The sequence below is a fragment of the Choloepus didactylus genome, chromosome 14 (assembly GCF_015220235.1).
Source record: "Choloepus didactylus isolate mChoDid1 chromosome 14, mChoDid1.pri, whole genome shotgun sequence".
NCBI lineage: Eukaryota > Metazoa > Chordata > Mammalia > Pilosa > Megalonychidae > Choloepus > Choloepus didactylus.
The window spans coordinates 74,589,042-74,616,533 of record NC_051320.1 but is presented as its reverse complement, the minus strand read 5'-3'; the positions used below and the strand labels follow the sequence as shown (position 1 = coordinate 74,616,533).

The 27,492-nt window shown below is 38.7% G+C and overlaps 1 protein-coding gene across 3 annotated transcripts in view; it reads left to right on the top strand.

Annotated features, from left to right (window-relative positions):
• The window catches only part of SAMD12 (sterile alpha motif domain containing 12), a 449,252-nt gene that overhangs the window by 213,592 nt on the left and 208,168 nt on the right, over positions 1 to 27,492 (top strand). For all 3 annotated transcript variants that reach the window (XM_037802733.1, XM_037802735.1, XM_037802734.1), the window contains one exon: positions 8,153 to 8,282. In XM_037802733.1, the coding sequence (XP_037658661.1) occupies positions 8,153 to 8,282 (130 nt within the window). The remainder of the gene's footprint in view (positions 1 to 8,152; positions 8,283 to 27,492) is intronic.

The window sequence follows — 27,492 nt, the reverse complement described above, 5'->3', positions numbered from 1 at the left end:
CTAAAGGGTCTAAACCCATGCCATTTGAAGAACAGTTGAAGAAACTGATGATACCACACTGTATACTTGGAAAAGTTACCGAAGTTGCTTACCCATTACTGCTACCTGGGGCTGTTCCACTGCTCAGAAGAGAGGAGCACCACAAGTCAGGACACATGAAAAGATCCAGGTGATCTTCAAGCAGTGCTTATTAAAGATGGAAAAATGTGAAGTAACAATATTTGGTTATCTTCCATTAAATGTTTTTCTTTTACCTGGAAGCTTTCTGGCAGTGAGATACCTTTTCTTTGGAAGGTGTGATGTTTAGGAGCTCTCTCCATCATAAGAGACTTTGGCCCAGATCTAAGAATAGCCATTGATAGATGGGTTTCATAAGCTACCCTGGAAACAGAATACAATAGAAAAGATAATATTTAAAAATTTTTCAAACTTCCTCCTTCCATGAAAAGATTGAGGTGGGTTGGCTGAGAGGGACATTATTAGTACTTAAAAATTAATTTGTTCAAATGCCACATTTGAATTTAGCCCATCTGTCTTGATATTTATTGTCTCTTTTGGGGGTGAATGAACACTAAAAGCTTCTAAGGCAGACATTAATGGCTTATTAAGTGTGTTTCTTTTCCTCCTCCTCCTCCTTTCTCCCACCTTGAGTAAGATGACCCAGTGGAAGCCATAGAAGAGAGGACTGGGAACTAAAGAAAGGACATTGCAGAATGGTAAGGGAGGAAAGAGGCAACTGTTAGAGTTTGCACCACTTGCTTATGATAAGATGCTGACAGTGTGGTCACCACTTTCTGATGCTTGGCCGTAGGGCTCTCTTTGTGTCCTGCCAGTGGATGTAAACAATCTGTGTTCTCTACCTTTCACAATCAGTAACTGGTTCTCATGTAATTTTCCCTAGTTTAAGAGTTTGTATAGCCATTAAGAAATTAAAGGTGCAGTATTCTCTTCTAAAACAAAACCCACTAAATTAAAAGAAAATGTAATACTTGCAAGAGAAGTAAATTAAGGCATAATTGAATTGCAAAATAAAATTTAACTTTAAAAATGTTTTCCAATATGTGCTTTCAATGCTAAATTTCTTCAACGCATTTTTTTTTTTTTTTTTTTTTTACTTAGCAGGAAGCTCTTAAGTTTACCTTTGAGAACGTTAAAATTTAATGCTTAGTGTGAGAACCTAAAATGGCGGCTAGGTGAGACAGGGCAAAAAAACACCTCCGTGAAAAATACTAGATAAAAACCAGAAAATGACCCAGAATACTGGTTTCAGCAATGCACCAGCTGGACAAGGTCTGCTAGAACCACAGGGGCCGTACACTTGGTGAAACCGGGAGTCTGCATTCTGAAACGAGTGAGTAAGCCGGCTGAAATACCAGTGGCCATGCTGCGGTGTGGGGAAGCCAGGGGTTGGCATTTAGAGATGGACTGGTTCTTTTATAAAAAAAAAAAAAAAAAAAGGGAAAAACCCAGGAGCAGCTGCATTTGCGACGGTGGAAACTGTGCAGTGAAGCATGGCAGGAGTTGGCTGAGCCAGACTCTCGGTGTCTGGCGTGGAGGATAGCCCGCTGCAGATTCCCTCAGGGCCAGGGGAGCGGAGAGGAGAGCCAGAAGGAGAAAGAATCCCCGCGGCTAGCAGCTGGCTCCCTGGAGGGCTGGATAAACTCCTGCCCGGGGCCATGCCCACAGCCCAGAGCCATGCTAGTTGTCCCGGAGCTGGGAAGGAGGAACTGTGCAAGTTGGGGGGGGGGGGTTGAGACACCCCGTTCAGCCATCTTTGCAACAGGCTGAGAGCGCCCCTGCACGGCCTGGTGGCCCGGAGCTTCCCTTAAGGGATGGCGCGCACTCGTGACGTAGCACAGCCTTCCCTCAGCAGAGGTCCTGGAAGAGTACAGCTGAGAAGGGGGGCCCGCTTGGAAACCCAGGGACGCTATGTCAATGCCAGTGGTTTGTGGGTCAGTGACAGAGAGGGTCTGGGGCAGAACTGAAATGAAGGCTTAGACTCTTGCAGCAGCCTTGAATCTCTGGGAACACCTGGGGGTTTGATTATTAAAGCTGTCCTGCCTCCCTAGCCACCCTGACACACGACCCACATTCAGGGCAGACGGCTCCAGCAACACACCCAAATTCAGTTCACCAACTGAACCCCACAAGAATCATTTTCCCACACACCACAAAGACAAAGTTGAGGAGAACTGACTTGAGGGGTATAGGTGACTCGCAGATGCCATCTGCTGGTTAGTTAAAGAAAGTGTACGCCACCAACTTGTATTTCTGAAAAATTAGATTGGTATTTTTTTTTACAACTTGAAAGAACCCTATCAAGTAAAGCAAATGCCAAGAGACCAAAAACAACAGAAAATCTTAATGCATATGATAAAACCAGATTATATGGAGAAACCGATCGCAAACACCCAAATCAAAATATCAGAAGAGACACAGTACTTGGCACAATTAATCAAAGAACTATAATTGAGGAACGAAAACATGGCAAAGGTTATAAAGGACATAAAGAAGACCATGGCGCAGGATATAAGGGACATACAGAAGACCCTAGAAGAACATAAAGAAGACATTGCAAGAGTAAATAAAAAAATAGAAGATCTTATGGAAGTAAAAGAAACTGTTGGCCAAATTAAAAAGATTCTGGATACTCATAATACAAGATTAGAGGAAGCTGAACAACGACTCAGTGTCCTAGAAGTCCACAGAACAGAAAATGAAAGAACAAAAGAAAGAATGGAGAAAAAAAATGGAAAAAATCGAAATGGATCTCAGGGATAAGATAGATAAAATAAGACTCATTGGTGTCCCAGAAGGGGAAGAGACGGGTAAAGGTCTAGAAAGAGTATTCAAAGAAATTGTTGGGGAAAACTTCCCCAACCTTCTACACAATATAAATACACAAAGCATAAATGCCCAGCAAACTCCAGATAGAATAAATCCAAATAAACCCACTCCAAGACACATTCTGATCAGACTCTCAAATATTGAAGAGAAGGAGCAAGTTCTGAAAGCAGCAAGAGAAAAGCAATTCACCACATACAAAGGAAACAACATAAGACTAAGTTGTGACTACTCAGCAGCCACCGTGGAGGCAAGAAGGCAGTGGCATGACATATTTAAAATTCTGAGAGAGAAAAATTTCCAACCAAGAATACTTTATCCAGCAAAACTCTCCTTCAAATTTGAGGGACAGCTTAAATTTTTCACAGACAAACAAATGCTGAGAGAGTTTGCCAATAAAAGACCTGCCCTACTTCAGATACTAAAGGGAGCCTTACCGACAGAGAAACAAAGAAAGGAAAAAGAGTTATAGAGAATTTTAACAGACATATATAGAACCTTACATCCCAAATCATCAGGACACTCATTTTTCTCCAGTGATTCTGGATCTTTCTCCAGAATGGATCATACGCTGGGACATAAAACAAGCCTCAATAAATTAAAAAAAATTTTTTTTGAATATATTCAAGGCACATTCTCTGACCACAATGGAATACAAATAGAAGTCAATAATTTTTGAATTGTAACTCCACTATTTACTTCCTACATGATATAAAATACACAAACTCTAATGACAAATCAGTGGTTTTGAACTCAACATAAAATATGTAATTTTTGACAAGAACTATATAAAGGTGGGGGAATGGAGTAGTATAGGAACATAGTTTGTGTGTCCTATTGAAGTTAATTTGGTATCAAAGAAAAACAAGATTGTTATGGATTTAAGAGGTTAATTTTAAGCCCCACAGTAAACACAAAGAAATTATCAGAGAATATGACCATAGAGATGAAAAGTAGAGTATGGGTTAGGAGAAATGGGGGAAGGGGCAATGGGGAGTGAAGAAATGAGTGTAGGGTTGCTGTTTGAGGTGAAGGGAAATTTCTTGTAATGGATGGTGGGAAGGTGATAGCATTACAACATTCTAAATGTGATTAATCCCACTAATAGAATGCTAGGGAGGGGGTGGAATGGGAAGATTTAGGCTGTATATATGTTTCCACAATTGAGAAGGAAAAAAATAAATAAATAAATAAAACAGTCTAAATAGATGACAGTTGAATGCCAAGGATGACCCTGGATGGGATCTGAGGATGGAGGACAGGAGGCTCAAAGGGACACAGGAGAGACATAAGGAAAAAAAAAAGGTAATACAGAATGTAAGCTTTGTATCAATGTTGAATCTCTTGTACTTCTTAGCTGCATTTAATGGGATTGCAAAAAAGAATGTTCTTGTTCGTGGGAATTGTATATGTGAATTATAGTGTTTGTTCAAGGATGTGTGCAGCTAGCTCTCATATGTTAAGAAGACAGAGCAATAGATGATGGATGATAGGGAGGGAGGGAAAGAAATAGCAGTGTGACAGCATGTTAAAGTTGGTGGATTTGGGGTATTGGGAGGGGGGTCAGGGTATGCTAGAGTTCTGTGTATGGGGTTTGTATTGTTTTTGTAACTGTTCTTATAACTTTGAATTTATTTCAAAATAAAATTAAAAAAACATTTAATGCTTAAAGATTCTTTCCACTTAAACATGGATCAGAAATTACTGTAAGACACAGACAAAATTATGGTGTAGGGATAAAATAAGAATTAATTTACAAAAGGAAAAAAAGTAATTTTCAAACAATCTTTCCCCTAGAAAAGTGTCTTTTGCATGAAGTGAGGTCTGCCTGTAAAAGAGAAACTGAAGGCATCTCAAATGCACTTTCAGTTTGTCTATAGCAAGGCCAGGACCAACTCAGAAAGGAAATGCCTAAAATTATGCTTGGTGTCACCATGCATAAGGTTAAGGTAATAAACTGCCTTGGGCCCCTTTCAGGGCTGCGAAACAAACCAAGATTTTCTCCAGAGTTGTAAATTCAGAGAGTGATGTGGTAGATTTGAACATGGAGAAAGGGAACTGGGGCAAAGTTTTTTTAATGTTTGCCTTTGGGCAGGATTTTTTTTTTATTAGTTTACTCTTCAGGGTAAATGCAAAATGCTGAACTATTATTTTGGTTTAGGCTCCTACTGTGAAAAAGAAACCATAGCATATCAGAGAAAATTATTACCTAGAGATGAATGTTAAAAAAAAAAAAAGTTGTGACTGCTGGGTGGCAGAGAAGAGGGGGGCAGTCAAATAACTACTCTGGAGCAGGAAGGATTTGACAATGCAGCCCCTCCCAGTCCAACCTCCTTATTGGGACAATCTGTTAAGTAGATGGATGTGGGTTTAACATAGCTCCTTGTTGGTATTTTGAATTGCACACTGAAGTAAATATTAAACTCTTTAAGGGATCAAGTTATAGTATTCACTCCCAAAACAGAAGTGTGGTTACAGCAGGGAGGTGGGGTTTAATCATGATGGAAGGAGAAGTAAGTGAAGGTGCCATAAAAGAGAATTTCAGGCAGAAGAAATGAAAGTCAAATCTCAGAATCAAAGGAGCAGCAGACCGCCGGAACGGACTCGTTACGGCAGTTAATAAGTTTAATGTGTAGCAAACTAATATTAAATTTGGAGATAAAACCCACTTATGTAGGTTAAAAATCAGCTTAAGTGGGGCCAATACTTTTAATCATCTTCTAATTGAAAAAAGACACTATTAATGTAAGGGAACTTTATTCCCTCCCCACTCCCATTTTACTTGTTATGCCAGTTTACATGGAGGAAGGCATCTTCCTGTAGGTTCATACAGTCTTAAAAATCCATGCTGCAAGTTTTGAGATTTCTACTGTCCAAGCAAATGATACCAGATTACTGCTTAGTAAGAGTATACTCAGGAGGAAAAACTAAACAGCCCCCTGAGCGTCAGCCTCAGAACTCTTGAATTATGCTAAAAGGAAAATACCTAAATAAAGATTGCACAGTGGGCTGGCAAGGATGCACTGTGAGTTGTCTTGGGATGTTTCGGTAAATCTTGACCTGAAACCCAGTGGAAGGGGATGGTCTTGGTACTGAAGACCCTATGTTTTGTAGAAAATGAGCAACTTAAAGGAGCGAACTTTTAGGAAGGAGCAAATTTAGTATATTGATGTATAAGCAACTTCATCCTCTAGCTTTTCCCTTCCTAATTTACAGCCTTCTCTAACTGGTTTATATGAGTTTTCAAAAGATGTGATTAGCTTTACTTGCAGGAAACTTGCAGGGGGTTTCAGGGTAATGATGTGTCAGCTATAAACTCATTTAGCTTATCTGAAGGAAAATTTTTAGAGCAGGAAAAAGCCAGATTCAAAGGTGCTGACTTGTGAAACATAGTGGTAAGTGCATTTCCAGTAAAGGGATTCAAAATTCTAGTTTCCTAATCATGCAAAGGAAAGAAGGTGATGACAGCCAAAAGCAAAACAAAACATTTACTCATTCGTACCCTCCATGCCTGAGGTCCTTCTCTCTCAGCAAAATTAGGAAAGCAATTAATATGGTTTCACAAAGAGGTTAGAGGGATGAAGGGTAGCAGGAAGAGAAGGACGTCTTTGATGAGGAGCCACATAAGCACAGGACCCAGTGGAAGGAGAGCAGCAGGAGCCGGACTCTGAAGTCACTGCTGATTAAATAGTAATGGTGGAGTTTGTTTCATTTAATTAATTCAACCCCTTATTCATTGCAGATGCATAGGACGTCTATTAAAAGCTAGGCACTCAGGGGAACACAAAGTTGTTCCCGTCCTCACCAAGCAGATAACTTGGTATTCCACTTACTAGGGTTGGTAAACAAATTACCTTAAAACTTAGTGGCATAAGGATATGACTCCCAAGGATGAATCTGGACGCGACACCGTGGGATTGAAAACATCTTCTTGACCAAAAGGGGAATGCAAAATGAAACGAAATAAAGTTTCAGTGGCTGAGAGATTCCAAATGGAGTCAAGAGGTCACTCTGGTGGACATTCTTACGCACTATATAGATAACCCTTAATGCATTGGAATAGCTAGAAGTAAATACCCGAAACTATCAAACTACAACCCAGTAGCCTTGACTCTTGATGACTATGATTGTTTAGCAATGTAGCTTATAAGGGGTGACAGTGTGATTTTGAAAACCTGTGGATCACACTCCCTTTATCCAGTGTATGGATAGATGAGTAGGAAAATGGGGACAAAAACTAAATGAAAAACAGGGTGGGAGGTGGGGGATGATTTGGGTGTTCTTTTTTTACTCTTATTTTTTATTCTTATTTTTACTTTTTCTGGTATAAGGAAAATATTCAAAAAAATACATTGGGGTGATGAATACACAATTATATGATGGTACTGTGAACAGCTGATTGTACACTACAGATGATTGTATGATAAGTGAATATAGCTCAATAAAACTGAATTTTTAAAAAAAAAAAACACTAAGTAAATTCCACGCTAAGAAAAAAAAACTTAGTGGCATAAGAGAGCTAGTTCTTATACGTAAGGATTCTGTGAGTCAGGAATTCACTGAGGGCGCAGCAGAGATGACTTGTCTCTGCAGCCTGGTGTCTGAAGCTCAGCTGGAGGGCTCAAGGCTGGCAGCTGCACTCATCAGAAGCTTGGTGACTCCTGTGCCTGGTTATGACAGTGGGCAGAGCAGTCACATACCCTGCCCAGATTCAAGGTGGGGGAATATAGACCCCACATGTCAGTGGAGAGAATATCAGTCACGTTGAATGAAAACCATGTAGGATGAGAGGTGTGTGTGTATGTGTCTAGTCCCCAGGATAACTTGGATTTTTTAGTATGCAATATCTAAATCCTATAGCATTCATTCCTAAAATAATTATTAGCACCTGCTGGGGACAGTGTTGGGGTAGGCTCTAGAGATGTCAGAAGACAGCAAGAGAGGGTGGACACCTTCCTGGAATTCAGAGAAAAGCCACTTGGGAGCAGCTACTTCACCCCTGAAACTTAATTGGTTAGCAACCTCGTTTGTCTTGTTAGAGTTCCTCAGAAAACACTACTTTTTAGGGTTTGTTCCCAAGCAGAGATGATAACTCAAAGAATAGGTGCAATTTTCAAGACCACCTCCACTGGGACCTTTTCATTGTCATTTGAAAAGGTCTGCAGAGGTTATAAGAAGGACAAGAGGCCGGTAATTGTCTTCAGGCTTGCCAGCCTGTGGCTTGAGCACACTCTAGGATTTTCAACACTAGTATCTTTCTAGGTATGGGGCCAGCAGTAACAGACCTCCTTTTCCTCTTTATTTATAGTCTGCTACAGTGAAGCTGTCAAAACCAGTGGCTCTGTGGACCCAGCAGGATGTCTGCAAGTGGTTGAAGAAACATTGTCCAAATCAGTATCAAATCTACAGTGAGTCATTCAAACAGCATGACATAACTGGTAAAGTATGCAGTATCCAAAATATTTCACTCCCCTTCCCTCTCCCCATCCTTGGTGGCCTTTCCCACACCCTTACAATGAAACAGCATCTTCCTGCTGAAATTTTCTGGTATGGGTTTACTTTAAAAGCGTTGTAAGTTCCAGTCCATGTGAACCATGCTACTAAACAAGCATAAGTGGTTAGTAAAAATTAAAATATAAAATATAAAAGTGTGTGGGACAGGACTTGCCCTTGGGAAGACTGTTGCTGCAAAGGAGAGGCTAGGCCTCGCTATGATTGTGCCTAAGAGCCTCCTCCTGAACACCTCTTTGTTGCTCAGACACTGCCCTCTCTCTAGCTAAGCCAACTTGGCAGATGTAATCACTGCCCTCCCCGCTCCGTGGGATCACACACCCAGGGGAGTGAATCTCCCTGGTAACATGGAATATGATTCCAGGGGAGGAATTTAGACCTGGTATCGTGGGATGGAGAATATCTTCTTGACCAAAAGGGGGATGTGAAAGGAAATGAAATAAGCTACAGTGGCAGAGAGATTCCGAAAGGAACCAAGAGGTCACTCTGGTGGGCACTCTTACGCACAATATAGACAACCCTTTTTAGGTTCTAGTGAATTGGAGTAGCTAGCAGTAAGTACCTGAAACTATCAAACTACAACCCCAGAACCCATGAATCTTGAAGACGATTGTATAAAAATGTAGCTTATGAGGGGTGACAATGTGATTGGGAAAGCCATAAGGACCACACTCCCCTTTGTCTAGTTTATGGATGGATAATAGAAAAATGGGGGAAGGAAAAAAACAAACAAACAAACAAAGGCACCCAGTGTTCTTTTTTACTTTAATTGCTCTTTTTCACTTTAATTATTATTCTTGTTATTTTTGTGTGTATGGTAATGAAGGTGTCAGGGATTGATTTTGGTGATGAATGCACAACTATGTAATGGTACTGTGAACAATCGAATGTACGATTTGTTTTGTATGACTGCATGGTATATGAATATATCTCAATAAAATGAATTTTTAAAAAAAGTGTGTGGGAATTGGGTTAAGGGTTTGAGGAATCCAAGAGAAAAATAAAAATGTACAATCCTACCAAAAAGAGAGGAATTCTTTCAAATTAGCTTGGTTATAGGATCAGTAAAGTGGATCTTCTAAGTAGGAAAGGTTACTAAATAGGAAAAATCAAGTGAAATAGCTTCTATGTCTCAATATCTAAAGTGATATCTAGTAATACTAACTCCTTGTCCTTGAAATGAATATCTTCATGGCACAAATTAATACCCCATTGAGATCAAGGGTACTTGACTATTTTATTATGGAGGTCAGGAAGCACTTGGAAACATGAAATGACAACAGTATAATGAACTGAAGAGGTCCTCTGGGTAACATCTCTCATTAGGCTCGGGGGGATGGTTGGATATAAAGGGAATATGCCCACTGGGAGCAGCCCAGCAGAGTGAGGGGTCTTTCCCAGACCTCACCACCTGCCCTCCCACCCCTAGAGTCTTAACAGCACTCTGTCTCCCTCTCCTTGGCAGTCATTGCAGTGAAAGGTGGGACTGAGGCACATGCCCTGTGCACCAGAACTCTGTGGTTTCGGGGGGGAAAAATGAGTTGAAAAGCCCTGATCCTAGTCCTAAGCCTTCCTTTTTTTGAGAAAAAACAGACTCTACGGAGGAAAGCGACTTGACATTGAGATGCTCAGCTCTAGATGCCAAAATTCTTTCCGAACTCATTGATTCCATCACAAGATATCTTAGCCTCTCACATTGTTCTCTTCATTCCTATTACTTTGGAAAGGGACGTGTTAAGCAACATGTATTTATTTCTGTGGTTCAATCTCTACTTTGTAGCTGTGAGATCTGGGGCAAATCACTTTACCTCCCTAGATCAGGACTTGATTGGTGGTTCTCAGGTGGTGTTCCACAGAGCCCTGGAATGCACCAGGGCCTGCCAAAGGGGTAAGGGGAGTGCTTTGGTGGAGGTGAGATGCGTCAACCAAAGCAGCTCACTTTAGGTGTCAGTTTTGTATATTCGAATCAAACAGAAAACTCGTTTTGGAAAAAGGGTTCTAGCACTAAATAATGGCTAAAGAAACCTAAGCTTGATTATCACAGATTCCAGCTGCCTAAGCTTATGATGTCTAAATATGTAAGGAACCCACCCACTGTATCTCAAGCTGAGTTAACCAACAAGAGAGTGAAAACTTCCTAACTTAAGTATAAAAAGGTCCCTTATGCACTTCTTCACTCTCGCAGCTAGACATAAGTTCCCTTTGGGATGAAATTCCTGAAATCTTGAAGGCAGTATAGGAGCTTAGCTTAGATTCTAAGTGTCTACATTTCATTCCTTAGTCCCTCCCTTAAAAATGTAAGAAAGCCCATATGGGGGCATGTATTCCACGCCAAAAAAGTGATCCATCAGTTAGGAACTATTTCCCTGATTACTGTAACTATAATGGATATTAAATGTTTTTTTAAATGGCTGTGCCACAGTAATGGCAGAGCCTTTTGCATGGTCTTATTTGAAATGAGTTATCCTTTATTAGGGATGAGAAGTATCAGGTACCCTTGAGAGTACAGTAAGTGTTTTGAAGGTTTGAAGATGATGAGCATTCCACCCCTCAGAAATGAGGATCTCATGCTTCAGTGCTTATGAGATAAATGGTGCCACTCTCAAGGTTTTATGCTAAGAAACATGAGGAAAGGGGGTGTGGGAATGAGGCATATGTTTCAGACAGCTGTCCTGTTACTTTTGCTGGCACACACTTCTGCCACTGGTAATTCTCATCCTTCTTGGAATCTTGGGCAAGGTACTTAAGCTGGTCTAGTTGTTTTACCTCACTTACTTGTTTCCAACATAGAGTAGTAGTTCCTGTCTCTGAGGGTTGTCATCGAGATTAAATGAAATATTATGTTAACGACTAAGTGCAATTATTTATTATCACCTTCTCCATGCCATCATTGCACTATTATATCAGGATTCATCTGGAAAAGTCTAAACATGTACTGTTAATTCATTCTAAGGGTAGCCTATTTTCAAGCAAAAAAAAAAAAAGAAAAGAAAGCAGGGCATTATTTGGGGACTTTGGGAACAGAGAGAATGATTTAAAATTAACAGTTGGTGCACATCTTTTTGACATTCACCTATTAAAGGCCTCAGAGGACCACTCTCATACCCTGTTTTCTTACCCCTGCCTCTCTAAGGGTGGATGTAAAGTACCTAAAGGATCACAAAGGCCAAGTAGCCAGAAAATAGTTTCCAATTTTAGGCATCCTGCAGTTAACTTCTCAATGCTGGAGGCTGCTAGAATCCCAGTACTATTGGAGACTGTGATAAAAATAGGGCAAAGGGAATTGTAAAAACCAGGCAAGTGATGACAGAGCAAACCTCAATAGCCTATGCAGACAATAGGATGATTTAGAGAGGACAGCGCAGTGGTTACCAGTGTCAGGTCCAAGCCCAGAGCTGCTCCTTAGCTGTGTGATTTTGTGAAGTTCACTCAGTGTACTCATACTTCTTCTCCTGAAATAAGGAGATGATTGTAGTACCTACCTTGCAGTGTTTCTATGAAGGTAGGTCCTGGGTATAGTGAGCATTTAATGAAGGCTACCAGATGCTGTTTCCCTAAGTGCCATTTTGATTTCTCTAAAAACAAAACAACACACATAAACAGTGTTGAATTAATCTATCTTGGTTAGATTATCTGAAAATTGGGAAAGGAGCACATATTTTAAAAAGAGAGAGAATTTTAAAAAGCCTGGGCTTTGTAAATACCTTGTGCTAATTTGCAAGGCTGCAGTAAAGATCATTCATGTACCTTTTAGGCTTAGATTCTCCTGTGTGCTGCTGTTCATTTCTTTTTCTTATGGCAAGGTTCTCCAATATTCTGCTTATCAAGGAAGCATGTTATATCAATGTAACACATAAACACCCCTTGATTTAAAGGAGATGGACAGTGATGATAAATAAAAAGGATGTATATTAAATGGAAAGAAGTTAAAAAAAAGAGGGGGGGTTTCAAATCACAAGGCTCCATCAATTCCTTCCCTGTCACCCTCCATCCCCAGCCTTTGATCATAATGTCACACACATTAACATCTCTGAGCTTCAGTTTCTCATCACTAAATGAGAATAATGCTTATCTTCAATGATTCTTGGGAAGATAAACAGGATGATATATGGATGTTTATTCATTTAGCAAGTGTTTATGGAGCATGCACCACGAACCAGGTCTTAGGAATAAAGCAGCAAACAAAAGAGTCAGTGGTCTGAGTGGGGAAAAATTTTTTCTTCTGTAGGAAACTATACGTTGTCTTTAGCACACCTTCCCAGATTATCTGATTCTGATTTCAGGGAAGCTATTCTACAACTCTGTATTTAACTGATAGCAATACCAAAATAATTCTTGTTTATAGACATGCAAATTCTGTCCCACAGAGGTTCATTTGACTAAAAGGGGAGTTTTGTCTCCAATTTATACATCCATTTCATCTTCCTGACCTAAATATGTATCTGCCTTTTGGATTCTCCTTTGAACAGGTTATGACATCTTATCAGTTACCTCCTTAATGAGTTAAATCCTTAAACATGAGTTTATTTTTGTATCTGTTTGAGTCATGGTTTTAACTATTTCTTTGAAAATTATCTTTTAACATCATATTTAAAATTTTTATATTTTAGCAAATAATTCCATTATACTAACATTTTCCTGATGCCTTCTTTGAAGGACGTCAACTTCTAAACATTTTCCCCACAGTTTCTTAAAAGTCTAAGACAACTTCAGATAGGTTCTAACTCACCAACATTCAAAGCTTTTTGAAAATTTCTGATTAGGATTTCTGACAATTTCACTGTGTCCAAAAGGCACACCTGCTATTTGGTGGCAGATGTGTTTAATCAGAAGAGAAGCTACTAATGTTAATTCTCTGCAGAAATGGCCTTAAAAAGGAATAGGCTGGTTAGCACACCTGAGATCATCAGATTAGGCGTCAAGAAGAAAATACTGCCTATTTTTCTGTGCTTGTAAGAATCCTTCCCTCACTTTCTTAGGCCTGGCTTTGAATGCTGATGAGGAGACTGTACTGGGGCCAGGTGCAAGCTTATAGGCAACTTCCAGATTCTCTTTTATGCACAGTTAAGAATCTGTTCAGGTTTGAAGAGATTTTGGCTCCTAGCTGTGCCTGGTGTTTTTCCTGTTGTGGTTACTAAAGTCGCCTCTCCACGTTAGGCTTCAAATCCTCCATCTGTGAAGGGCCCTTTCCTTTGCCAACTTTAAAGACTTGTTTTCATGGGTGAAGCACTCAGAGCTCCCCAGAATATAAAACATATTTTCAAAAAGCTATTTTGGGTGTATAAAAGGTTTTCATGGCGTCTCCTTTGTGTAACAGCCACAGGAATCCTCCAGCTGACTGTACTAATAAAGAGTTATCAGACGCATAACCTCTGCAAGCGGTCAGTATTGATGTGTTGTATTTCTAAACAGTCTCCTACAAAACAGATGAATATTCCTGGTCCTTTTTGTGCTTCAGTCACTGCCCATTTATACCTCTTCTCCCTTTTAAAAGTATTCTACTGAGATGTAGCATCCTGAAATTTGCTTATGCTATTGGATAAAGGGAAACTGCTTTGTCTTTTTCAGACCCTTGGACTGTCGCTGTGTGTATTTGTTTATGCTGTTCCCTTCTGGCTGTTTCTCTGGGAAGTTCCACCCCCTTTCCCTTCTGCTGAATTCTTCCCGAGTCTTTTATTATGGTTAGAGTCCCCTGTAGAGCCCAATGGGGTGTGTAGTTAACAAACGTCAAAAGAAATGGAATAATTACTTTATGTGATGTACCTATGAGAATACTACTTAGTAGACTCCAGTATAGCCAAATAAAGTGTGGGCGTATTTAACTACCATAGTGCCACATCTGCACATGCTCTTGTCTTTATTGCTTTTCTTGCTGGGTATTATGTTCTGCTTGTCTTTATCTTTGTTTTTTCTTACATATCTCTTTCATGTGAACTGTTCTGTACTCTTTATTGAAATTTGAGTGTCGTTTTATATTTACGTAGTAAAGTTCCTGATCTCATTAGGGTTTGAGTTGTTCCCCATCAGTTAATTTTCCAATTACAACGTTTATTTATGTGCAGAACAGGAAATGGAAACCATCGTCTCAGAACCAATGATGCTCTGCTTCTCTCTCTCATAATTAGCACAGTGGTACTCATCAGATGCTCACCAATTCACTAAATATACACCAACAGTAATGACAATAGCTAATATTTATGGTGCACTTACAGTGTGCCAGGCACCATTTTGTGCAGGCTGTGAGGTAGGACTTAAAGTTCATTAATTCTTTATGGCTCTCCAGTTGTTCCAATACCATTTGTTGAAAATATCACCCTTTCTTGCACTGAATTGCTTTGGTACACTTGTTGAAAATTATCTGACTATATATATATATATATATATATATATATATATATATATGGGCCTATTTCTGGGCTTTCTATTCTGTACTATTGATCTAAAGGTCTATCATTAATTCAGTACCATATTATCTGAGTTTTATAATTTTATGGAATATCAGGAAATTAAGAAGGTAAGTCCTCCAAATTTGTTCTCTCCAAATTGTTCTTATTCTAGTTTCTTCACGTTTCCATGTAGTTTTAGAATCAACTTTTCAATTTCTATTAAAGTCTGCTAAGATTTTCATTGAGATTTTGATCTGATTGGGAGAATAGACATGATTTTTACACTGAGTCTTCTAATTCACAAACATGGTATATCTCACCATTTACATAAATTTTTATCTCAGCAATATTTTGTAGTTTTCTTTGTAGAGGTCTTGCATGTCTTTAATTTATTCCTAATTTTTTTTTCTTGATAATATTGTCAATGGAATTTTTTTAAATTTCATTTTCCAATATTTGGTTGCTAGTATATAGAGACAATTGACTTTTGTGTATTAATACTTTATTTTCTGGCCTTACTAAATTAAACTATTAGTCTTTCATTCATTTTGAAATGTTCTTGGCAATTATTACTTGAATTGTTTTTATTCTTTCTCTCTTCTTCTAGTATTCCAATTATGCATATTTTATAACTCTGGATAGCGACCCACTATTCTTAGATGTTCTACTTTGTTCTTTTAAATTTTTTTCTTTGCATTTTAGTTTGGGTAGTTTCTATTGACCTGATCTTCAAGTTCACAGATTCTTTCCTCGGCTATGTTGAGCCTACTGATTCATTGAGGCATTCTTCATTTCTTTTACAGTGTTTTTTATTTCTAGCATTTACTTTGATTATTTCTTAGCATTTCCATGTCTGCTTACATTACTCATATGTTCTTACATGTTGCCTACTTTTTTCCATTAGAGCCATTAGCATATTAATTATAGTTATTTTCAGTTCCTTGACTGATAATTCTAATATCTGTGTCATGTCTAAGTCTGGCTCTGATGATTGCTTTGTCTCTGCAGACTATGTTAATGTTTTTGTTTTGTTTCGCCTCTGAACATTTTTGTAATTTTTTGTTGAAAGCTGGACATTTGTATACGGTAATAGGAATTGAGGTAAATAGTGTGAGGATTTAAGTTACTCTTGCTATGAGCTGGATTATGTTTAATGTCTGTTGTAGCTATAGGCACCTAAGAGGATTCAAATTCCTCTTGTAGGTTCATTTTTTCCTCCTGTCCTGGATTTGAGGCTTCCCTTTGTACCATTCCTCACAGAGATAGTGTCTTACAGCTCTCAGCTGTAATTCACTGCCCTCATTGCTGGAGGCTTGTTAGTGTAGTGTTATGTTATGAGAAAGGAGCATTGCCTCATTTTCTAAGTCTGAGTCTTTTAATAGGTCTATATCTCTGGAGTGTTGCCTTTTGCTTCTGCCCCTTTCCCCGGCTAGAACATTCCCAGACTATATTGTCAAAGTCTGGTTGACTATGACATTTATTTATTTATGCATTTATTCATTCATTAACTCATTCCTTAGATTAGACAGGAGGGCTAGATTGGGCTGGTAGGGCCAGAATTCCTCTCCCCCAGCTGGGACAGGTTTTCAGAATTGTCCCTTGGCAAAGTCCTTCTCCTTGACCTCCAGATTAGAATCTGGGAGGGTTTTGTGATGGTTTTTCTTCCCTTTTCTCCTGGGATATCCAATGAAGAATGAAGAAAATGATTGGGGAACTGCACCGTGGATCCACTGAGACTTGGTAGTAACAATTTTTAGTCCCAGAGCTGAAATGATTTGTGCGAGGTCAATAACTACTTGGATTACTGCAAAATGTTAGAAGGTAGGTCATTTCTGTGACAGAACAGGTGACTCCTTCTTATAAAAAGTCCAGCTCATTGCCTCACTTAGGCAGATGTACTCAGTGTGGGAGCCTGAAATGGGCAAGACAGCCTTTTAGCAAGCATGTGTTTTGACTCCTAATTCAAGGAGAATATTGAAGGTTTCACAGCAATGGACTCAGTCTTATACTTCCTCACTTTCTACCAGATCCAATTTTTTCTTCTTTTCCCACTCTCTATTCCACCTCTCTAGTTCCCTGAGAGAATGTCACATGGGATTAAATCAGTTATGACCAAAGGTCTAAATCCTCTGCTTACTTTAAATGCAGAGTTTTTAATTCTGTTGGAGAAGTTAAGTGTATTAAGCCTGATCTGTTTTGATATATCCATATTTTCTCTTTACCTCCTGTTTCCATTTTATTCCTTTTTTACTGACAACTTTGTTAATTACTCTTTTTTTTTTTTTTTTCCAATATGTTTTGGGAAAAGTACCGAAGTCAGATCACAAAATTGGAGATCCCCACCTCTTGGTTTTGCTCCCATTCACTGTTTTAAAATTAATATAACATATGCTCCCTTCCTGTCAAGTCAAATTTCCCATCCTTATGGAGCCCCAGTTTGCATGGGCAGAGACTGGATAAACAGGTTTTATTGGAGGATTGGAAACTATGCTCTTCTAGAGGCAATCAGCTAAGTGAACCAATCCCTCTCTTCCTTCAGATGACATCATTTGTGGTGATGATCATGATACGATGTTATTAACAGAGGAAACTGAAGCCAACATGCATGGGATTATGTTTAAGATCCTGTGGCATTTTTTATGAAATACAACTGTCCCTGAAGGGTCTTAGCCAAGATCATTTTAGGAGATAATGTATTCTGTCTCCCATGTTCCCCATTGAGATTCTAATTAGATATATTTTTCAATTCCCATGTTAACTTTACGGTAGTGTTACCAATAAATGTTTAGGATACTTTTGGCAAGCTTCATGTCTTTGTTAGTTGTGAAAGATTAGAAAAAGCATGGGCTCTGGAGACATGCAATGGAGTCTAGCTCCACTGATTACTACCAGTGTGTAGCCTTGGCCAAGTCTGCTTAACCTCTCTGGGCCTGTTTCCCTCTCTCTAGGATATAATAATAGTATGTGTACATTATGAAGTTAATACTAATAAGTATCACTATTTTGGGTATATAGTTGTATGGATTCCTTACAAAGATCTGTGATTTGTGTGAAGCAAAAGAGAATATAGAAAGTACTTTGAAAATGGTGAAGAACTATATAAATGTGTGTATATGTATGTATAGTTAATTTTTGTTTTCATCATTTAAGGGTATCTTATTCTCTGATTAGGGCCTGAAACCTACCAGTCTGCTTCAGTTTTCCTCAGTGCACCAAAATTTTGCCTTACCCAATTAAATTTTTTACTTGTAATGATTTTTGTAAATATCAACCCATCTCACTAACATATGCTTAGCGTAGAATAGCCCTAAGATGATATTCTAGTAACTAGGTTATAAAGAAGTCAAAAGATGTGATTCTTGTCCCTAAGGAAATTGTCATCATGTTGGGGAAGCCATATACTTTTAAAAAATATTTGAGAGCTTACATGCCAGGCCAATATTATTTCATTTTATCTTCATTCTAACCCTATAGGGTAGGCAATATTCTTCCCATTTTACAAATGAGGAAACTGAGGATCAGAGAACTTAGCTTATGTCATACAAGCCCACAAGTGGCAAAGTGAGGATTTTAGCCCAGGGTTATCTGAATCCAAAGCCTATGTTTTCTGACCTCTACCTATGAAAGATGGCATCTTATAAGTGCATGTGAGTGATACAGAAAGGAAGCTTGGGGGTAGGTGCTGACAGACATGAGAAGGAGCTCATATCGGTGAGCCTGGTTGATTGGGAAGTATGCTTAAGAGAGGCTGAATTTGTCCTAGCTAAAATTTTGTAGGATAAAGCCCCTAAAGTGGAAATTCTGTGTATCAGGTAGTGTGTATGTATTTTGTGTAGCCCTCAGAAGTTAAAAAGATACAACTCCTGATGGTTGCAGCCCCTGCCGCTTCACACACTTGTGTTACCTGCCTGCATCCTAAAGGCATTCAGGTTTCTGAACCCTGAGGAGGGAACAGCGAAGGAGGTAGAGTTAGCTTGGTTGGAAGGATAGATTAAAAGCGACATTCGAGAAGGCTTTGAGTGCCAGACTAAGGAAATTTGATTTTCCTCCTTTTGAATGTTGAATGTAACTAGCAGTGAAGTGACAAGCTCAAAGCTCTATTGGAAAAAGATCAAATAATGTTTGCTGATGGAAGACATAACACATGTATGAGTTGTTGGCCCATGTGGATCCCGAAGCTTTTGCATAGTTCTTTAACTTATCTCTAGGTTGTTCCCCTTCCCAATTTCCAAAGGTAGTCTCATACCTACACCCTTTCCACAAAGCTCCCATCCATCTCTCCGAGAGTCAAGACCAATGCAATGAATTTCCTTAACATCCCTCCCTGCAATATTATCTGTATTTTTATCCCTTCTTTACTTGTTCCCTTTATGTCTCTGAGAAGGGATGTACCTAACAGTACCTAACAGTGCTCTGGTCCCAGCCTACCTGTGCTTTCCTCTACTATGGAGTTCCTTTCTTCTGGGTCTTCAGACTTTCTGCCTCAATTTTTGGACCTCAGTATGAAAACATGCTGAATCCTGTATACATCTGCTCCTCTCTGTTGTTGCTGAAGTCCTTCCGGTCTAGGTTTTCATAGCCTCTCAGCTGAACCACAGCCACCTCCACCTACTATCCTCCCTCACGGCTCTCTAGGAAAGCATCCATTCTTTTGTCTTTTTAAACCAGCTTTGACTAGGTCACTTCCTACTTATAAAGACTTATGCCTACTGAATGAAGTCAGATTCCCAAGTTTGGCACATGAGGCCTTTTATAAGCATTCCTCAGCTTCATTTGTAGCTATTTCTCCTTATATATCCTATCTAAAACTGCAGCAGACGACTTTCATTCTTGCCTGGGTCTACATAGTGAAATTTTAGTCATTTTTAAGGCCCAACTCAAATCATCACCTCCTGCCTCCCTTCCCTTGACTCTTCCAAGCATAATTATTTTTTCCATTTTGTACTTTCTTTACATTTCATGCCATGAATGAATGGCAGCCATTATTGTTAATATTTTAACACTTACCACGTTATGTTAGAATTATTTGGTTACATGTTTATCTCCCTTCCAGCAGTACAGAAACTCCTGTAGGGGAGAAATAGTTTCTGACTTATCGTGCCATCTCTCGTTGTTTAGCCCAGTGCCTGGCATAAAATATGCATTTAATAAATGCTGATGAGATTAAATTGAGTTTGTTCTTCCTTTGATAGCCTTAGCTCTGAACTTAAAGCCATTCTTCATTTCTGTTGATAAAATACTTTGATTAGAACTTCAGTTTCCTGGTTTGCCTCCTTTTCATGATGTTTATCCAATACTTTCCTATCTGCAGTTTCTTATAATTACATTCCATAGATGTTTAAATCTGTCTTCCCATCTTATTCTTGGAAAAGCCACATTTTACTTTCTTAAAGGACTCCTGTTTTGGTCTTATACTAAGCCTCAAACTGCCTTCTTTTAAGTGTGCTTGAATGACACTCTCCAAATCTTTCAGTGTCCTGAGTTCCATATTCCCTTAGGGCAGATCTCCCAGGGGCGGGGTTTAGCAGACTGAGTTTAGATCTCTCCCCAGAGCCCAGAGACTAAGGGTCACAGTGTTGTAGAAGCCCTCAGGCCCGCTGACATTCAAGAGACAGGGATTATTTTACAGTGTGGGAATGATGATCCTTTATCTGAAAAGCTTCTGTTTAAGGCAGCAGGGCAGGAACCCAAAATTTGACCTACCACTGGTACATTCGTGCTCATTTGCCTGTGTTTCACGAGTAACCAAGCACTGAATGAATATAGCACTATTGTTTCAGACATCTAAATATCTGGATTTGGCTAAGACTGTGCTAGATTTTGATTTCCAGCCCTTCAGGACAATATAGCTAACTCAGTACTACCTTAAGGACCTCGATACTCTCTCAGATGACAATTTAAACAGGAGAAATGAGAATACCAAGTGACTGAAGTACAGTTATGTTATGAATCATAAAAAGTGGCAAATGTTGAACAATTTTTGACCTGCAAAAATGGCAATCTCGTTAGATTTAAGTTAATAGTGTATCTTCTTTAAAGGAAGTAAACGGTAATAAACAGAAGAATAACAACATTTGTTGAGGGCTTACTAGGTGCCACGCACAATGCTTAGCACTTTTCATGCATTAAACTCATTTTAATTCTCATAACCACTCTAAGATGTTATCCCTTTCTTTCTAATGAGAAAACTGAGATGCAGAGGCGATAATGTCCCCAAGCTCACACAGCTGTTAAGGAGTAATGGATAATCCAAGATTGCAGGAAAGATTCTTCTAACCTAGGGATTGGCAATTTTTTTCTGGAAATGGACAGAGAGTAAATTCTTTTGACTTTGCAGGTCGTATGGTCTTTGTCGCAGCTATGAAACTCAACCTTTATGGTATGTATGTGAGTGAGATGGCAGGGTTTCAATAAAATCTTATTTATAAAATCAGATGGCAGGCCAGATTTGGCCCACAGTCCATGGTTTGCCAGCCCCTTTTCTCACTTCTTCCTCTCATTGCCCAAAACTGTTTTCTCAGTGATGATTATGCAAGAAATTTTAAAACCATAGTTTTCCATACATATATATTTTTTTCCTTTTTGTGTATTCAAGGTAGAAAACTAGAAAATATTCATACATAAAAAAGAAAAAACTGTAACATTCCCCTGTAATTCCTACATCTAGCAGTAATCACTGGCCCAAACATTTTGATATGCATTCTTTCAGATTTTTTCTATGCACATGTTTATTTATAAGAATAGTATCATACCTTAAGAGAGCTTAGAGCTATTTTTTACACTTGAAGATGTGTTGTGAATGCATTTAACATGTCAATTACTGAATGCAAAATATTTTATTTGGCTGTTTATAGTTATTCTCTGCATGTTTTTATATATTTCCTCTTTCCAGATAAATGGTATAGTCTGTTCCCATTCATATTCTGCACACCCCTTCCCTTTCTATTCCCATTTCCTGTATTCTTAGGTTGTATACAGTATTTTTCTGCCACATACATACACACACGTATACACGTGCAAAACATAGCACTACAAGCCCCTTTATCTCCATGTCAATAACCCTCAGTTGTGAGTCTTAATATTGTTTCTGTAGCACTTGTATCTTTGGCATTGATAGGATTCTTTACCTTCACTCCCATTGTGGCCATCCACAGCTGACAAACCAGCCCCTGCAGAAAGCAATCACCAGAAAAACCATACATCTCCTATCCCTGTCATTGTCCTCTGCAGCTTTTCTTAAATTCATTAAAATTTCAGTGTCTTTCTCTAGTGGTTGGTTCCCAGTAGGTAACATAAGACAGGAAGACATTAGAATTCCTTCCAAGGGAGAACATACTGTGAGCAGTTTCAAAGAGTTGCAGGTTGCCACCATGTCCTTCTTTATAAATCTTTAAGAGGATGGTGAGGTGTATGTAGAGGGCGGAAAGACAGGACTGCTGTTGTCATTTCAGAAGAATCTTAACTCCAAATCTGCCGTTTGGTAATAAATCCACAGTGATGATCAGTTGAGCATGTAGAAGAAGAAGGGCAAGATATACCTACCTCTGCAAAATGTGCTCCCACTACATTAAAGTCAAAGACTAGCTTATTTCCCAACAAATGTAGACTACACAGTAAGGGATGAAATTACAGCTGAGTATATGCAGGAAGTGCCACTGTGGAATATAAAAGGGAGTCCACTGTGTTGCTCCACACGATTTCCTGAAAGTGTCCACTTAAGTGTTCTGAGGCTGTCCCAGAATCTTATGGTTGATGTTACTGGTAAGGAATTTCCCACTGACATTTGTATCACATTTGAAATTTATAAAGTGTTGTTTTACCTACTTTACTAATCTCAGAACCCTGTTGTTATAATATTAGTGTGAATCTCTTTTCGGGTGGGGAATCTAAAGCTCAGGGTTAAGAAAGTTGACCCAGACCACATATCCAGTAGGTGGCAGTACTCGGCTCTTCTGATAGCTAATACATTTTTTGCTCCAAGGAAAGCTTTGCCTTCCTTACTCTCATCATTTTGCCCTTGTTAATCGAAGATGGCACAGTCATATTTGACTATTTACAGAACATTCTATGCTATTAACATGTAAACTATAGAAGATTTTTGATACCAAGGAAACAATTGCCTTAGGAGATTCAGAACTCTAAAATGATGTCTATATCCCAGGCATATTTAATACTAAAGCTATTATTCACCAAGAAAAATTGCTGCCTTTAATTAGAAATGGAAGGGAAAGGAAAATTATACTGAAACCCTTTTTTGAGATTAACAACAAAATGTCATGGACAGATGTATTACAAACAATGGAGAAACATGTGTTTCACTGATGCTTTTCTTTGGTCATATATTAGATGCCATAGTGGTAAAAAGACTGTCTCCTGTTTGGAAAACTATTCTTATCATTTCTTCCACTTTATATTGAAGAAACTGGCTGGCTTTCTTTTTTGAAGTTTTTGCAGTCTGCCTTCCCCTCTCTAGCTGCACACATTCTCTTTTCCTTCTCTGGCTGCACACATTTGAGCATTTGGATTTTCTTAGTAGATTTTAAAAGAAAGACTTAGATATAAATTGAATCTACAAACAAGTCTACTCTGCTTCTTGCAAGCGGTATCAATAGAAACAATTGTTGCATGCACCACTGTTCAGGCCAGAAAAGAAGGTAATCAATAGAGCAGTCCCTAGCCTTGAAACTTCATAGTTGAAAAATGTTACAAACTAATACACCCTCATTTATTTGGGGCCTACTATCTCAGAATTCACACACACACACAAAATGGCCTAGCACTTAGAAATGACACCCACTAGGCACTCAGGAAGTATGGGTTCAATTAATGGTGGGTTAGGGAGAAATGGAGATAAAAGAAAGGAAAGAAAAAAGAGAACTGCAGGAAGACTGGGTCTGTGCTAGCCAGCTAAACGTGGACAGGTCCTTCATCTGAAATAGGGCTCACCTTTCTCATCTGCAAAAGATGGAGTTGCAATAGAAAACCTCTCAAGTATGTTTTAACAGTACAATTCTAAATTGGGCATCTGGCAGTTGAACATTAAAGAAATCTCTGTTAATAACAGGTTATTATGCAAGATGGCATGGTAATTGCACTGCTTACTAATTATCTAATTTTGTTTCAGTGCCCATTTATATCTTAATGTTTGAAAATAATATTCTTTTCTTTTGCAAATATTTTGTGGTTGAAACTTCAATTTTTAGGGGATCTTCTTTTTTCTAATAATTTGTTTACTTACTGAATATTTTATCATTATCTATATTGAAGTTTCATTATTTACTGATTAACTAGATAATGTGTAATTTATTATAAATTGCTAATTTACAAATCATTCATTACCTGCTAATTGTTCAATTACCTTTAACTTAGTGCTCATTAATTTACTCAGTGAACATTTGCTGAGCAGTTACTAGATGGTGGGTATTATTAGAATAGAGGGACAAAAGAAGACAAAGGAAGATCTGGCTCTTCCTTTAAAGTTCACTGTCTATGGCTTCTGGGAAACTGGATCTTTTTTGGTGCAAACGTGTATTCACAACATTCCTTCATTAATCCAATTCTACTTAGCTCCCTTTAAAAGACACCCCCCCCCCCCCGCCAAGAAAAAAATGATACTTGGAAACTTTAATCTGCATTTTTTCCAAGTTTGGTCGGATAAGAAAACCTTTTGATAATCTTGGAACACTTTGACAAATTGGAAAACAAAAAGTTAATTGAATCATCAGAATCAGATTTGTGCATTATCTAATCACAAATAACATGCATATATTACTCTGCAAATACTTGTAAATATTAAGCATCTGAGAGGTGAGAGAAGAGAGATGGATAGAGATACTAAGGGGAAAGCAAGCTTGGAAGGGTTAAATGGGGTTTAAGGATTATCTTGTGATTCCATTATGTTGGTTATTATGGGTAATACAGTTCAGGCTCATCAAGCCCAGTTAAATGAAATTATACACTCCTAGATGGCTCAATTTTCACATAGGCCAGTTCCTTCTATTTGGAATTTTGGCAGCTGCAACACTTAGTTCAACAAGCTAGACGTTATTTTAGATGAAATGATGTATTTGCTGTTTGATTCTGCCCAAGTTTGAAGATTCCTTGATTCCAACTGACTTCCTAGGGCATATTAGAGATATACTAAGTAAAAGTTTTTTGTCACTAGTCATCCTTTGACAGAATTTGAGTAATTTGTCCTGAAAAAAAAAAATTGTTGATGCCTTTTGGCCTAAATTCTTTCCTTGATCTGATTAGCTTCCTATCATAATTTTGTTTAATAATAACAATGGTTAGTATTACTATAATTATGAAATCACATTACACATTTTCTGTTTTCCCCCTACATCCAGTGTCTAATGCCATCTGTTCCAGTTTGCAAATGCTGCCATTATGCAAAATACCAGAAACAGATTGGCTTTTTATAAAGGGGATTTATTCAGTTACAGATTTAAAGGTCTAAGGCCATACAAGTGTCCAAACTAAAGCATCAACAGGAGGATACCTTCACTGAAGAACGGCCAGTGGCGTATGGAACACCTCCGTCAGCTGGAAGGCATGTGGCTGGCATCTGCTGTTCCTTTGCTCCCGGGTTACATTTCAAAATGGCCTTCTCCAAAATATCTCTGGGTTTCTCTTAGCTTAGCATCTCCAAATGTCCTTCTGTCTGCATCTCCAAGTGTCTCCAAGCATCATGGTCAGCTCCTAGCATCTCTCAAAAGTCTCTCTTAGCTGCTCTGAGCTCCTTCTGTCTGTGAGCTCTCTTATAAGATTCCAGTGATTTAATTAACATTCACCCTGAATTGGTGAGGTTCACATCTCCATGGAAATAATTTAGTCAAACGTTTCCACCCTAATCAAGACCAATACATCTGCACCCAAAAGATTGCATTAAAGAACGTGGCTTTTTCTGGGGGCATATTATATCCAAACTGGCACACCATCCTGCTGTGGTTTAGATTTATAATTCATTTTGAAAACTGTCTCCTTGATTCCACTTCAATACAAACTCTTGAACTGTTATTGGAACCAAGCTTCCCTAATCTGATGGAAAGAAAACCCTCTTCTCCTTTTATAATACTGCACGTTGAGGTCTGTTCTTCATTGTGCTGAGAGAAATGTTCCCTAAAACTTTAAAGGAAAAGGGGAGACGCCCTGCTGGATAAATGAGAACATTGAGGCAACTTTAGAGGAGATTAAGTTGAGTCACAGAGGCTTTAGGCACTATTAGTCTCATGAAGCCTCTCGAGTTCTCTCACAAAACGGGCAGATCCTGACGTGTGAGCTGCTGTCTCTGCGTGTGGAATGTGCCCTGGAGGTTTGCTTACTTGACTCATGTGGGCAGATGGGGTAGCTCACTCTTAAAACATGCTGGGAAAAGGAGCCGGTTTATCTTAAAGGAGAATGGTGACCAAGGACCATAGACTGGAAGGAAATTAACCTCATTCTTTCAAATTCTTACAACACCTCAATAAGAGTCCTTTATGGTGGGCTCATTTTAAATAAAGATGAGAATCACCAAATTTTCATTTAGCCAAATAGATTGGTTTTCCCCCAATTAATCACAACCTTTTGTCAAGAAATATCTTTGACTGATATACAAATTTATTTTCCTCATGTCATTCTCAGAATGTGAAACGACTATTTATTGGTAGCAGTCTACACACACACAAAGTAATACCTTAGAACAGGGGTATCTTTATTTTTTATAGTAGTTTTTCCTCACGTGGTTTGAGGGAGATGAGTCCTGGCTGGTAACAGGACAAGCTTGGCGGTATTTATTGTTCATTGTACTTATCTCATTTCACTTTAGAGGTGCCAGTTAAATAATAAAAAATCTTGGATGGAGGCAAAGTTGTTTTCGTAAAATGATCTTTGGCAGAAAAATTGGAGGAGGATGTTTTTCCTTTGTCCTGAAGGAACGCTTAGCCTTTTCTTCTGAAGGACAGAGCCAGCCGTGTACTTTTTCAGTTGAGTTGTGCAGTTGTTCTGAGCTCCTCAAGGGGGCGCTTGCACATAAGCTAACCTAGTACATGGGACGGAGGTGCAGCCGGGACTTCCATGGTCCATCCATGTCCCTCCATTAGTCTTGAGAGGATTCACCCTTCAGTATGCTAGTTTTATTTAATTGATGTGAAGGGTGGTCTCAGATGCCCAATTACAGTCTTTAAAAAAAATTCTGTCAAACTGTACTTGGATGTTAATTAGTCGGCATCAGGGATAGGTGGTAGGGGAGATGTCTGATCAGTGTCTCTCCCGTCTTGGCCAAGTAAGCAATGGCTGCCGGGCCTTAGCTATGTGCTCTTAATTACAACACTCTTTGTGGATAGGGCTATTCAGACCTACCATCTCACACTGCCACATGAGCAATGCCAGTTGTTTTTTGTCTTGTTTTGTTTTGTTTTTGTTTTTTGGTTAATATGAAGGGGATTCCTATCATCCTAAATTTAATAAGGAGATATTCTCCTTCCTACCTCCAAATCCTTCACCTTTAATGTAAATGTAGTTCCATGGAGGAACACATATTTATCTTTACTTTTAATTTCTGGATGTAAGGACCAGTTGTCTTACTCAATGACCCCTTTTTCAAAAATAAGAGAAAAGATAAATAAGTGTGCTTACCTCTCTTTGCAGATGAAATTGAAGTAGATTGGGTCTGAAGAAGACTCTTTTTCCCAACAGACACTGAAAGCTTATTTCCTATATTTCCTTTTTTAAAAAAATTCCAATATGGTACATTATCACTAACATGTAA